This window comes from Hylobates moloch, unplaced genomic scaffold (genome assembly GCF_009828535.3).
Source record: "Hylobates moloch isolate HMO894 unplaced genomic scaffold, HMol_V3 SCAFFOLD_19, whole genome shotgun sequence".
NCBI lineage: Eukaryota > Metazoa > Chordata > Mammalia > Primates > Hylobatidae > Hylobates > Hylobates moloch.
In genome coordinates, this window is record NW_026652294.1 from 39,396,519 (window position 1) to 39,410,727 (window position 14,209).

The following is a 14,209-nucleotide window of genomic DNA, read 5'->3' on the forward strand; positions in this document are numbered from 1 at the left end:
TGAACGGCTTCTGCTGAATGAATGACACGGGTGTCACAGTGACAGAGGACATGCGTTTCACAAGAATACCGAAGACGTAGTGAGTCTTCTGAATGTGGGGACGCTCTTCTCTACACTTTACATCATGAATTCTTTTAATCCACAAAATGGCCCTGTTGTTGCTGGTATTATTGTCCCCATTTTACAGATTGGGCAACTCAGCCACAGAGAAATGAGAGGAACTTGGTGCAAGGTTATACAAGACCCATAAGTCACAGCAGAACCCGTGCAAGCTGCTCCCCGGCCTCTTCTGGGAACTGTATATGGCCCCAATTTGTGGGAACCTCATAGTCAGGACTGCCCAGAGGATGGTCAGCAAGGAACATACGTTTATATGATTTAAAAATAGTTGTGTTCTTAAATATGCTGTGAAGGAAGTAGCCCTCATAACTGAAAAATTCAGCAAGAATTCCTTTGCTGCGACTCTTTTCAACAAATATTTACGAGGCATCTTTCCTGGGCCAGCCCTGAAACTAGACACTGGCGATGCAAAATAGGTCAAAGTTTGTGCCTGCAGGAAGTTTACTGTCTACAAGGAGAGATAGACAAGGAAATCAACAGCCACGAGACCACAGGAAAAGTGCTGGCTGAGCCAGCTGCCCTTGCTGCCTCTGTGATTCAGGAGCAGAAGGGAGCTCTGGGGTCAGGGAAGACTTCTGGGGTGAGGTCAGCATTGACTGGAATTGGAAGAATGTTAACATTGGCTCCACAAGGCAGTGGGAATTGCTTGAAGGAAGGCTTGGAGGTGTGAAGCAGCGTGACTGGCGTTTCCCAGGAACCAGGTCCTTGCTGCTGAAGAGAGGCATTCAGAGGGGAGCCCAGGGGCTCTAGGGCTGAGCTGAGTGTGATTTGGGTCTGAAAGTCCTAGGGAGCTGCCGAAGGTGCCTGCCTTCCTACCTTGCCTGCCTTTCTGGCCTTCACATTGTCACTCCTCTTTCTTCCTACTGTCCTTACTAGTTTCCCAACTCCCTTCCTGTTCGGGTGTCCCCATCGTCTTCTTCTCTTCCCACCAAGGCCCTCTCTGTTTCCTCAGCCCTCGCATCCTCTGCTGACACCCTACCCTCCCAGGCCTTCCTTCCTTTCTCCCTCTGTTCAATATCTAGTCTCAAAATGAAACTTTCAGGCCGGGTGTTGTGGCTCACGCCTGTAATCCTAGCACTTTGGGAGGCTGAGGCAGGCAGACTTGAGGTCAGAAGTTAAGGCCAGAAGTTTAAGACCAGCCTGGCCAGCATGGCAAAACCCCAACTCTACTAAGAAAACAAAAATTAGCTGGGCGTGGTGGTGTGCACCTGTAATCCCAGCTACTTGGGAGGCTGAGGCAGGAGAATCGCATGAACCTGGGAGGTGGAGCTTGCAGTGAGCGGAGATCGTGCCACTGCACTTCAGCCTGGGAGACAGAGCAAGACTCTGTCTCAAAAAAAAAAAAAAAAAAATTAAACCTTCAGCCCACCATCCATACAGCATAACACTTGATACAGTGTGAAAATTTGCAGGGTACAAATTGTCCATACAGATGCAAATGGCCAGTAGCCTAGTTAGAAACGTCCCTATCTGGTTTTTTTGTTTTTTTTTTTTTTGAGGCAGAGTCTCGTTCTGTCACCCAGGCTGGAGTACAGCGGCACAATATTGGCTCACTGCAACCTCTGCCTCCCGGGTTCAAGCAATTCTCCTGCCTCAGCCTTCTGAGTAGCTGAGATTACAGGCATGAGCCATTACTCCCGGCTGGCTAATTTTTTATTTTTGGTAGAGATGGGGTTTCACCACGTTGGCCAGGATGGTCTCGAACTCCAGACCTCAAGTGATCTGCCCACCTCGGCCTCCCAAAGTGCTGGGATTACAGGTGTGAGCCACCAAGGCTGGCCATCCCTTTCTCTCTCTCTCTCTCTTTTTTTTTTTTTTTGAGACGGAGTCTCGCTCTGTCACCCAGGCTGGAGTGCAGTGGCGCAATCTTGGCTCACTGCAAGCTCCGCCTCCCGGGTTCATGCCATTCTCCTGTCTCAGCCTCCCGAGTAGCTGGGACTACAGGCTCCTGCCACCACGCCCGGCTAATTTCCTTTTGTATTTTTAGTAGAGACGGGGTTTCACCGTGTTAGCCAGGATGGTCTCGATCTCTGGACCTCGTGTTCTGCCCACCTCGGCCTCCCAAAGTACTGGGATTACAGGCGTGAGCCACTGTGCCTGGCCCCCCTTTGTCTTAACATGTGTCTGTTGGGTGCCTTGCCTTCACCCTGCAGCCTAGTCTGACTGCCCTCTCTGTCGCTTGCTGCCCACATTCCTCTTCCTGGATTTGAAAAAGGTCCCTTTAGGATCGTTTTGAAGCCTTCAGACATAGCAAAGTAGGGATTATAGCTAGATTCCACACCCAGAGTTGATTAGACTCAACTTTTTTCTAAACACCAAGCTGTCAGGTTCATTCATTCACTCATTCTCCAAATATTTCTCCAGCTCTTACTGTTTACTAAATTCTGTGTCAGGCACTGGAGATACCAAGATCTGTAAGATCTAGCCTCCCCTGAAGGAGCACTTTGTTAAGGAGGAGACAGATGTGACCAGATAAGCATAATCAAGTGTCACCGATGGATGCTTTGTGGGGGATGGGGGGGCGGCATAGGAGCCGGCAGTTCCCTTGAGCAAGGAAGTGGGCACGTCTTCAGAGGTAACCCTGGAACTATACTGTTTCTGAAAAGCTAGGTAGGAGTTTTCCGGGTAGAAGGGGTGGAGTGGGGGTTGGGGTTGGGGGTGGGGGGAATGTGTTTCAGGCAGAGTGAGGCTCATAAGCAAAGGCCTAGGCCTGCACCCCACTGCGTATTGGGAACTGCAAGTGGTTTGTGCTGAGAATGAGCTGTGGAGTTAATTTATCCCGGTAGGAGGAGTTGTAAGGGTGAGGCAAAGTTGTTTATTGTGTGTCCCTGAAAAAGGACTTTTTTTTTTTTTTTGTGATGGGGTCTTGCTCTGTCACCCAGGTTGAAGTGTAGTGGCGCAATCTTGGCTCATTGTGACCTCTACCTCCCGGGTTCAAGCGATCCTCCTGCCTCTGCCTCCCGAGTAGCTGGGATTACAGGTGCACGCCGCCACGCCTGGCTAATTTTTGTATTTGTAGTAGAGATGGGGTTTCACCATGTTGGCCAGGCTAGTTTCAAACTCCTGACCTCGTGATCCGCTTGCCTCAGCCTCCTGAAGTGCTGGGATTACAGGCATGAGCCACTGCACCTGGACCCAAAAAGGACTGTTTATATTGACAAGGAGGTCAAAAGGAGATAGCAGCTGAGTGGTCTTGTGAGTCACACAGGGTTCAGTGAGGGGAGAGGTTATGGAACTGTTTCTGAGGGGCACAGAGGTCTCTAATATGCCTGCCCAGGATCCTGGCAATCCTCATCAGGGCCCTGCTGGCAATGCTATGGATCCTTAAGCTTGACTGGTAGGCTCAGACTGTGTAAGTGTGTATTACAGTTAAAGGTTATTATGAGGATGGGAAGTGGCTGTGTGTGTGTGTGTGTGTGTGTGTGTGGCAGGGGTTGAGGTGCCTCTGGACAAGGGGAGGAAGAGAAGAGCAAATAAGTTTAACCCTAGGCATCCATCCCTCTATCTATCTATATATCTATCTACTATCTATGTATCTGTCTTTTTTTTTTTTTGGAGAGGGAGTCTGGCTCTGTCTCCCAGGCTGGAGTGCAGTGGCGCGATCTCGGCTCACTGCAAGCTCCGCCTCCCAGGTTCACGCCATTCTCCTGCCTCAGCCTCTCCGAGTAGCTGGGACTACAGGCGCCCGCCACCACGCCCGGCTAATTTTTTTGTATTTTTAGTAGAGACGGGGTTTCACCGTGGTCTCGATCTCCTGACCTCGTGATCCGCCCGCCTCGGCCTCCCAAAGTGCTGGGATTACAAGCGTGAGCCACCGTGCCCGGCCCTCTGTCTGCTGTCTGTCTATCTATCTATCTATCTATCTATCTATCTATCTATCTATCTATCTATCTATCTATCATCTATCTATCTATCTATCTCTGTCTGTGTAATGGTATTGTCCTGTAGTGCCCTGACTGCATGATGGTTGCTTAAAACAAAAGATTTTATTTGAAAACAAAGAGGAAAAGAAGAGAAGGGGGAATCAAAATAAGCACATTCAATGACAGGGCCAGAGAAATGCTCAGGACCTCAGGAACGCTGAGAACATTAAACTTTTAACCCTTACTCCTTGGGCGCCTGTTAGCATAAGATGTCACACCTCCAACCAGACAAACCAGCCCCACTGAGCCAGTAGCTGACACTCTCGAACCACAGGACAGGTGGTTTGGCAGCTCTTGACTGTTCTTGGGGCAGTCTTACCTGGCAACAGGTGTGTACACTGAAGATATCTTTAGCTTCTAATAATTTTTCAATTCAGTTTTTGAATGATACATTTACTTGGTTCAAACATCAAAAGGTATAAAAGGTAAAGTGAGGCTGGGCGCAGTGGCTCACACCTGTAATCCCAGCACTTTGGGAGGTCAAGGCGGATCAAAAGGTCAGGCGATCGAGACCATCCTGGCTAACATGGTGAAATCCTGTCTCTACTAAAAATACAAAAAATTAGCTGGGCCTGGTGGCGGGCGCCTGTAGTCCCAGCCACTCGGGAGGCTGAGGCAGTAGAATGGCGTGAACCCTGAAGGTGGAGATTGCAGTGAGCCGAGATTGCACCACTGCACTCCAGCCTGGGTGACAGAGCAAGACTCTGTCTCAAAAAAAAAAAAAAAAAAAAAAAAAAAAAGGTAAAGTGAAAACTCCCCTTCCCACTCCATCATTTTCTCATTCCTTTCCATGGCTAGTCAGAATTTTTAGTGTTTTGTACATCTTCCCTCCTTCCTTCCTTCCTTCCTTCCTTCCTTCCTTCCTTCCTTCCTTCCTTCCTTCCTTCCTTCTTTCCTTCCTCCTTCCCTTCCTCCCTTCCGCCCTTCTTGTCTTTCTTGTCTTTCTGTCATCAAGGTCTTACTCTGTTGCTCAGGCTGGAGTACATTGGTGCAATCATAGCCCACTGCAGCCTCCTGGGCTCAAGGGACCCTCCCACCTCAACCCCCTGAGTAGCTGGGGCTACAGAGGTGCGCCACCACACCCAAGTAATTACAATTTTTTTTTTTTTAAATAGAGTTAGGGTCTCACTATGTTGCCCAGGCTAGTCTTGAACTCCTGGCCTCAAGCAATCCTCCCACCTTGGCCACCCAAAGTGCTGGGCGTGAACCACCGTGCCCTGCATTCCTACTTTTTTGATGCATAAGTAAGCAAATAGGAATGTAAGTTGTTATTCCCCCCCCTTTCTTTCTTTTTCTTTTTTTTAAGACAGAGTCTCGCTCTGTCGCTCAGGCTGGAGTGCAATGGTGCGATCTCAGCTCACTGCTACTTCCGCCTCCTGGGTTCAAGCAATTCTCCTGCCTCAGCCTCCCTATTAGCTGGGATTACAGGCACGTACCACCATGCCTGGCTAATTTTTGTATTTTCAGTAGAGACAGAGTTTCACCATGTTGGCCAGGCTGGTCTCGAACTCCTGACCTCAGGTGATCCGCCCGCCTCGGCCTCCCAAAGTGCTGGGATTACAGGCGTGAGACATTGTGCCTGGCCCATTTCCTGCTCTTTCTATACAAATTGTAGTATCCAGTATCCAGTGTTCCATACCTTGCTTTTCCTCATTTTCCATTGTACCTTGGAGACATTCCATATAAGTTCATTGAGTCCTTTCTTGTTCTTTTTTTTTTTTTCTTTTACAGCTGCATGATATTCCCTGGACCTTAAGATAGATAACCAGTACCCTGTTGATTAGCATGTAGGGTTTTTCCAATCCTTTGTTTTTATAAACAATGCTGCAATTATATAGCATCATATGTATGCTGCTGCCCATACATGCAAGTATATCTGTAGGATGTTTCTAGAACAGGAATTGCTGGAGCAAAGCAGAAATTTTGGTAGATCATGTCACATTGCCCTTGATAGGGATTTTAATAATATGCATTCCCACTAACCATTCCCCTGCCTCCCTCAGCTTCAGTAGCAGAGTGGGTTATGAGGCTTCCAGGTTTTGACAAGCTCATAGGTGAAAAATGGCATGGCAGCAGAATTTTAATTTTAATTTAATGGCATGCCAGCAGAATTTTAATTTTAATTTCTTTTGCAAGTGTGGTTGAATAGATGTGTAAGAGCCATTTGTGTTTGCATTTCAAACTTTTTCTTTTCCTTTCTTTTTTTTTTTTTTTTTGAGACGGAGTCTCACTGTGTCGCCCAGCTGGAGTGCAGTGACATGATCTCGGCTCACTGCAACATCCCAGGTTCAAGCGATTCTCCCAGGTCCAAGCACCTCCCAGGTTCAAGCGATTCTCCTGCCTCAGCCTCCCGAGTAGCTGGGATTACAGGCGTGTGCCACCACACCCGGCTAATTTTTTGTATTTTCAGTAGAGATGGGGTTTCACCATACTGGCCAGGCTGGTCTCGAACTCCTGACCTCGTGATCCACCTGCCTCGGCCTCCTAAAGTGCTGAGATTATGGGAGTGAGACACCGCGTCAAACTTTTTCATCTAAAGTGAATTGTCCTTCAAGTCCAGGCTCGGAGCTTCCCACATAAATTGCAAAGTCTCTGGAATCTTTGAGAAAATATATACCTTTATTTTTAAAATAGCTTTTGGCATTCTCTGAAAATAAAAGGAGTTGCAGCTACAGGTCACCATGAACATATGAAAACACTGAGGGTATTTTGAAAGAAACTTTTGGCAAATACGGCAGAATCTGAAAAGACTAGAACCAGGTTCCCAGAAATTCATGACACTGTTTAAAACAGCCTGGCTGAGGTTAAAAGAGACTCACTGGAGTCTTTGCAAATTAAACATTATTTTTATTCCTATAATGAATATTCTCCCCATGGAGTCCATCTGTATCCCTTCCCTCCAATAGCACCTGTGCTCTTCTGTAAATTTTTTTTTTTTTTTTTAGATGGAGTCTCCCTCTGTCACCCAGGCTGGAGTGCGGTGGCATGATCTCGGCTCACTGCAACCTCTGCCTCCCGGGTTCGAGTGAATCTTCTGCCTCTCCCGAGTAACTGGGACTACAGGCATGTGCCACCACGCCTGGCTAATTTTTGTATTTTTAGTAGAGACGGGTTTCACCATATTGGCCAGGCTGGTCTCGAACTCCTGACATTGTGATCCACCCGCTTTGGCCTCCCAAAGTGCTGGGATTACAGGCGTGAGCCACCGCACCCGGCCACTTCTGTAATCTTGAAATGAGCACAGAGAAGCCCACAAGTGCTTTTAAAGCAGCCCTCTTTATGTCCCAAATATCCCCTGTAGTGGGGCCCAATTCCCCAGCAGTCCCCAAATGACCACCACTGCAGGCATTTAGGAACTAGATAAAACGTAGACTGCTATTTCTTCCCCCACAGACAGCAAATTGCCCAGAGGGGTATAGGTTGAGGGAGGTTGGGGCTCAGCTGTGGGCAGATCACCACTTATTTGAGATAATTGCTGGAGGTTTTTGTTGTTTTCCGTTGAAAGGTGTTGGTTGACTTACGGACTTCAATAAACAGCCAATAGCTATCCCCGAATGACTCAGGCTAGACCCAACCTGAGGCTCTTCACAGTCCAACGTGGGGGCCCCAGGGAAAGAGACCTCGAGGAGCAGCTGACGGCACCTGGGCCTCAGCATTCCTCGGTTGAGATGGCGGCGTCTCTGACAAGCACAGCTGTTTTCCTCCCCACCCTTCCTCACCCAGCCCAGCCTGGCAATCCACCTGGGAAACTGGCCCAGCTGGTGCGGCGTCTAAATGAGTGGCTGGGTCATGAGGAGGAGGACTAGCTGGGAGGGAGGCGGTAGCCCCCAGGGGTTCGTTTGCCCACATAGTTCTCAGCTGACTCAAGGCTCGCCTGTCAGGCTTCCCCTCCACTCCCCGCCACCCTTGAGAACCCAGGACTCAAAGTTTGGATCCCTCCTTGGGCCTGGAGGGCTCAGGGAGACCTCTGGCTCCGTTCGTGGGGCACTCTGCTGGGGTGGCCTCTATCAACAAACCCCTGTCTCTGGATCTGGCCTCAGCTTTCCAGGAAGAACAGTTTCTGTTCATTCTCCCAGAAATTCTGGGGCAGCCTCTGAGATCAGCTTCTTCAGGGAAGCCCTTTTAAGCTGGCAGGTTGGGGACAGGGAGAGTTAGGGGGTGGGTGCTGTGGTGGAGGTCGAGGTTGAGTGCTGAGATTCTGGGCGCCCCCTTCTGTCTGTTCCCGAGGGCAAGCCATAAATCCTGGGTGGGAATTCTGGCCTGGCGGAACCTGCCATGGCCAGCCCAGCAGGACGTCTGCCGGCAGGGTTTCCTTGTCCCGGGGAAGGGGCCCACCTGGCTTTGGGCAGGTCACCTGGCAGGTAAGGTCTGCCGCTCAGGGCTGGTGAGCCTGCAGGAGGGCAGTGACCACCCATCTTCCCAGCCTAGCGGAAGGGGAACGCATCTGCTGAGGATGCACGTGGGGAACATGCGCTGCGCGCATAGTCAGCTCCAGCCTCTCTGTCGAGCGGAAGCCCCTGCGGGGGTCGGGGAAGCCCAAGGCCCTCTCTGTGCCCAGGTCCTCCCCTCTGCCTGCCCACGTGCCCCTCGGAGCTTGGTGGCACCAGGGCTGCCGTGGGGCCTCCTGTCCCACCCCAGGCCACGGCTAGCCCGGCGGCCTCCCTGCGGTGCGGCTCACGCCTGCTTCCTCACCAGCAGCACCCAGGGCAGGATGGCGGCCACCACGGCCACCACGGCGATGAGCGTGATGAGCAGCAGGGCCCGTGATCGGCAGCAGAAGGCGCGGGCGGAGCGGGGCGCCGGGGAGGCCTCCGAGAGCTCTGCCAGGCTGCGGCGGGGCAGCACGCTGTCCTGCTCCCCCAGGGGCATCCCGTGGCGGCTGATGACGAAGACCTGCGACTCCCGGGGCAGGCTGGGCAGCAGGTCCAGGGAGAGCTGGGCGCTTTGGCCCGGGCTGCCTGGTGGCCTGGCCTGGCCCAGAGGTGGCCTCCAGGCGGACGAGGAGGCGGCCAGGGGGTTTGTGTGGCCCAGGCTGTCCAGTGGGAGCACGGAGGGCAGGCCCACGGGCACAGCCAGCGTCTGGGAGCTCTTGTCCAGCATGGAGGGCCAGCGGGAGCTCTTCTTGCTGAGGAACGTGACGTAGCGGCAGATGGGGCAAACCAGGGTCCTCTGGACCTGCCCATCCACCCGGGTGGACAGCAGGTACTTGACCAGGCAGTCATGGCAGAACACATGGCCACAGCTCAGCGTCCGGCTGGTGCCCTCCAGGTCCCGGAACTTCTCGTAGCACACGGGGCACTCGCTGCCCGAGCTGTCCTTGCTCTCCCCTTCTGACATGGCCGCTGAGAGATGGCACGCTCAGCTGTGGGCGGGAAGGGTTGTGAATATTGGGGCATTTCCTCTTTCCCTCCCCCGTCCTAACTCCCACCTACACCTCCGCCTCCACTGCCTCTTATCCCCTCTCCCTGTCTTCCACCTCCTCTCTCTTCCCCCTACTCTTGGCTCTTCTGCTGCTCCTCCTCTATGGCCCACCTGACTCAAACCTAGAGCCCAAGACCCTTAGGAGGAGAGGAGCAGATGCTTCTGGAAGGGAGAATCGAGAGACAGAGAACCAGAGAACCCAGTCACACTGGACCCCAGGAGGAGGTGTGTGGAGTTCCTGATGTCTCACCTCAATCACCATGTACACACATGGTGAGGTCACTGCCTCATCTCTTCCTCCTTCAGTGATGGAAGTGAAGAAAGGAAGTCCCTGTTACCAGGGGAAGCAGGTGGCTAAGAAAATGCATGCACAGCCCCAGTCCAGCCTCCAATTTGGGCCTGCACCCAGAGTGGCCATTTTCCAGAAAAGCCCGTGCTAGTCTCAACCTCTGCCCTCACCTGGGGTTGGCGGGTCCATTGGATTTCCTCCAGCCATTGGATTGCATTCCTCCGTGCTAAGTGTGGATATAAAGCAATGACTGTTTAAAAAAACAAAGCTTAGAACTTACACATTCAAATGCCTGCTGGCCCTCCACATAGTCACGTCAGGTAGCTTTAGGTTCATTCCCTCACCTGCCACAGCTCAGTCATTCTCCAAATTCTTCCTATGGGGCTGCCTGAGGCAGTGAGAGAAGCATCTGATTAACCGTGATGGAGACAGAATTTCATCCTTTGAGAATATGTCTGATATTTTGGAAATGCCCAGAAGTCACTGGGAGCCAAGTCTGATAGGAAAGTAAATGAGTGATCAAGTGGCATGATATTGTTTGAAATCAAATCTATGGAGTCACTGTAAAGTAACAAGATTTTTTTTTTGAGAGGGAGTTTTGCTCTGTCGCCCAGGCAGGAGTGCAGTGGCGCGACCTCAGCTCACTGCAACCTCCACCTCCTGGGTTCAAGTGATTCTCCTGTCCCAGCCTCCCAAATAGCTGGCATTACAGGTGCGTGCCACCACCCCTGGCTAATTTTTGTAATTTTAGTAGAGACAGGGTTTTACCATGTTGGCCAGGCTGGTCTTGAACTCCTGACCTCCGGTGATCCGCCCGCCTTGGCCTCCCAAAGTGTTGGGATTACAGATGCGAGCCACCGCAGTGGCCACAAGATGGGTTTTAAACAGAATCTGAGAGCAGATTTGTTTGATTAAGTACATGGCTTCCCAAGTCGATGGCTTTGAAGGGAAACATCCACTGGGGTGTGTGGTGAGGTCCAAGTGTCCTCACTGAAAAGTTCCCAGTGTCACAACTGTGTAACCTAAACTTATCTAGAACAGCTTCTTTAAAAAGAACCATGATTCCTTGTTATTGCTGCTTTCTTCCATCCATGACAGAGACAAAAGCCCGCTGGACACACTGATAAAGTAGAGCTGCATGGCAGCCCCCAGACCTGAGAGATGACATAATGGGAACAAAATCAATGTGTAGGAAGGACAACTGTTAAGATCACAAACCTTTCAGAATCCCCCCCTCTCTTGGCTTGGCTCCAAATCTATTTTGCCGAGTTGAAAATGTCTCATAGTCAAAGAGCAAAAATATTTGGAGGTGGGATAAGGAATCTGGGATCCTGGAGGCGGCCCCCAGACCTCTTCAGAAGTTTCCAGCTTTGGTCTTTGAAGTGGTCAATGTGGACCCCAGGATGGGGGATGGGGGTTCAAATCTTTGATCTACCCATTACTGTCTGTATAAGCTTAGCCACGTTGTTTAACCTCTCTGAGTCTCAGTTTCCTGCCCGTAAGATGAAATTGATAATAATGGTACCATCTTCCTCGGAGAGTTGTTGGGGGAATTAAGTGAGCTAATGTGAGTGAAGAGTCTGGCTCAGAGGAAGTGCTCAGTAAATGGCAGTTGTCATTATTAAGACAGACCACGTCCTGTCCCCTCTTCTCCCAAAGGGGACTTGGAGACCCCTGTCACAGCTCTTGAGGCAGCCACAGCATTTGCCTTCCTTTCCTTCCCTGTCATCCCCAAATGTTCCTAAGTATGTGGATGATTAAAAAAATTGCACCCACTTGACAGAGGGCAGCTCACCTCAAATTAGAATAACTGAACAAGATGACAATGGATAAGATAAGTGATGGGCGATGGATAATAATTTAAATGGTTATTCCAATATTACTTAGTAGTTATAACACATTTGCAAATGTTTATACCAAACAGCCATTATAATCAGGATGGCCATGATTTTCTTAAGCCAGTCAACTATTAATATGTTTCCCTGCATTTCATAACTCCCCAAAGCGTATGGTGGCAAGAGTTCCATCCTTCTATCCATCCATCCATCTAATTATTCAACACATATTTATTGAGCACCTGTTATGTGCTAGGTACTGAGCTTACATATTGGGGATAAGTAGCGGTCAAGGAAGTTCTTGTAAAACTTTAGAGCCTAGTGGACATTTATAAGTTTTCTCAAAAAAGATATTTTTTTTGAAAGGAGGATTGATGATCAATGGTTTAAGTTGTTTGGATAACTGAGAAGTAGAGATCAAGGCTGACAAGAGGAGCAAATAAGGAATACTAGAGGGAAAAAGGACTTTAGAGATCACTTAGTTGAAGCTCCTAGTTTCAGAGATGAGCAGATCCATGTCTAGAGAGAGGGAAGTGAGTCACCTGAGGTGACCGGTGAAGGTGACGGAGAGGGAGTTAACAGAGACAGAGAAGATTCCGTAGATGGTAGAACATTGTTAGAATCAGCTGATAGATTGGGTGAGTAGGTATTAGCCAAGTTAGGAAGCACCATCCTCCTTGAGACGAGCAGGGAAGGAGGAGAGCCTCTACTTTTCATCCGAATTAGAGGAAAAGTAAAAAGGACCCAGGGAGTGCAGAAGACATCCCAGGCCCCAGCGATGGCCTCTCTGGGCAATCCTTCCCCCTTCCAACGATGGCCTCTCTAGGCAATCCTTCTCCCTTCCAACAATGGCCTCTCTGGGCAATCCTTCCCCCTTCCAATGATGGCCTCTCTGGGCAATCCTTCTCCCTTCCAACGATGGCCTCTCAGGGCAATCCTCCCTTCCAACGATGGCCTCTCTGGGCAATCCTCCCTTCCAACGATGGCCTCTCTGGGCAATCCTCCCTTCCAACGATGGCCTCTCTGGGCAATCCTTCCCCCTTCCAAAGATGGCCTCTCTGGGCAATCCTTCCCCTTCCCGTGCTTCCGGAGAGCCACGCCGTCAACACCTGGACAATGCTACCACCTTCCCCACCTTCTTGCCTCCCTTTCTCAGTCTTTCCCTGACCCCTCCCTCTTTGCCTGTCTCACTTTCTGAATCCCATTCCATTCTCCATCCTTGAGTTCCTCTTATGGCCTGATTCTGTTTGGGTGCTGGGGTGAGGGAGAGGGCAACAGAAGAAATGCAAGGAACCTACTCTAGTTTGAGCACAAACAAGTTCAAGAACAATGCAGTAAGTGCCAAAGCATCCCTATTGATGCCTTAGGAAATTGAGGGGAGAGGAGGGCTGGAAAGCATTCCTAGGTGAAGTGGGACCAGTATTGAGCTAATAATAAGTAATTACAACAGCGACCATTTATTGAATCCTAATTATGTGCTTGGCATTTTGCATCCCTTCCTCATCTGATCCTGACAACAATGCTGGGGGGTAGGGATTATCTTCATTTCACAGATAAGGGAACTGAGGCTCAGAGCTTAAGACTTTGTCTTCAGACTTTGGTCAAAGGAATAGAAGAAATAGCCCTGTTAGAAAAGTGACTACCCAAACTTCCTTCCTCAGAGTGACCCTCAACAAGGATGCCCTTCTGGCCACCTGGGAGGCGGGGGTAAGGCAATGGCTGGCCCAAGGGAGCTGAGTTTGGGAAGCCCCAGTACTGAGCCTCCCCCAAGCAGTAGCCCATCTCTAGGACAGATTGAGGGGGGCAGGTGTCCCCACCCCAGAGAAAACACCCCCCATCCCCACCTCAGCACAGGAGCCAGTGGGACAGAATGACACTTCCAGGCACCTGGGATTCCCTCTTGGAGCCCCAGTGCAAGGTCCTACAGCTTTAGCTGTGACTAGTTGCTCACCCACAGGTATCTCTTCTCTCTCTCTTTCAATTTCTCTCTCCCTCATTCTCCTGCATCCGTCCAATGTTGGCAACCTTCCAACATTGCCAAGCTCCTTCCCCACGCCCAGCCGGGCCCCTAGACTCACTTTGGCTGGGACCGGAGAGAGCAGCATCTACCTTCCCTCCTGGGGCCTCCAGCAGATCTGAGCCACTCTGCGGTGCTGAGCAGCAGCACGATCTCCTTCTGTTGCTTTTAGTGTGACCGCCGCCGCCGAGGCAATTCCTAATGACAGAGCAGGTCGGGAGGACAGCGCGAGGAAGTGAATGTCACCCAACCCGTTTGAGGCCAGGAGGCTTTGGCGTTGCCCAGGGGGTTGGCAGCTGCTGGAGTCAGGTGATCTTGCTGAGGATGCCAGAGAGGAACCCCCAGCCTGAGGAGGAGCCCAGGGTGGGTGCTCAGGAGAGTCAGAGGGTCTCACAGTGGAGGCAGTGACCCAGGACCCGTTTGACTGAGGCTCCCCAGGCATGGGTCTCCCTATCAATAGGAAAGTCACCCACACTGTCCTTCCCACCCTCCTGGACCCATTTCTGTGATCCCCATCTTCCCCCCACACCCCCATCCCCACAGTAGTAGGGTCGGTAGTAGATCAGCCTCGGGAAGTCTATGACACTCAGAGTCATATATCTGT

At 50.8% G+C, this 14,209-nt stretch overlaps 1 protein-coding gene across 1 annotated transcript; it reads right to left on the reverse strand.

Moving 5' to 3' along the window:
- Positions 1 to 6,641: 6,641 nt before the first annotated feature.
- RNF222 (ring finger protein 222) lies at positions 6,642 to 13,811 on the reverse strand. The gene is made up of 3 exons (XM_032139760.2): positions 13,679 to 13,811; positions 10,098 to 10,249; positions 6,642 to 9,405 (listed from the first exon to the last, which is right to left on the reverse strand). Exon 3 carries the CDS (start codon positions 9,378 to 9,380, stop codon positions 8,718 to 8,720), a length of 663 nt encoding a protein of 220 aa, XP_031995651.1. The 5' UTR covers positions 9,381 to 9,405; positions 10,098 to 10,249; positions 13,679 to 13,811; the 3' UTR covers positions 6,642 to 8,717.
- Between the last annotated feature and the right edge of the window lie 398 nt (positions 13,812 to 14,209).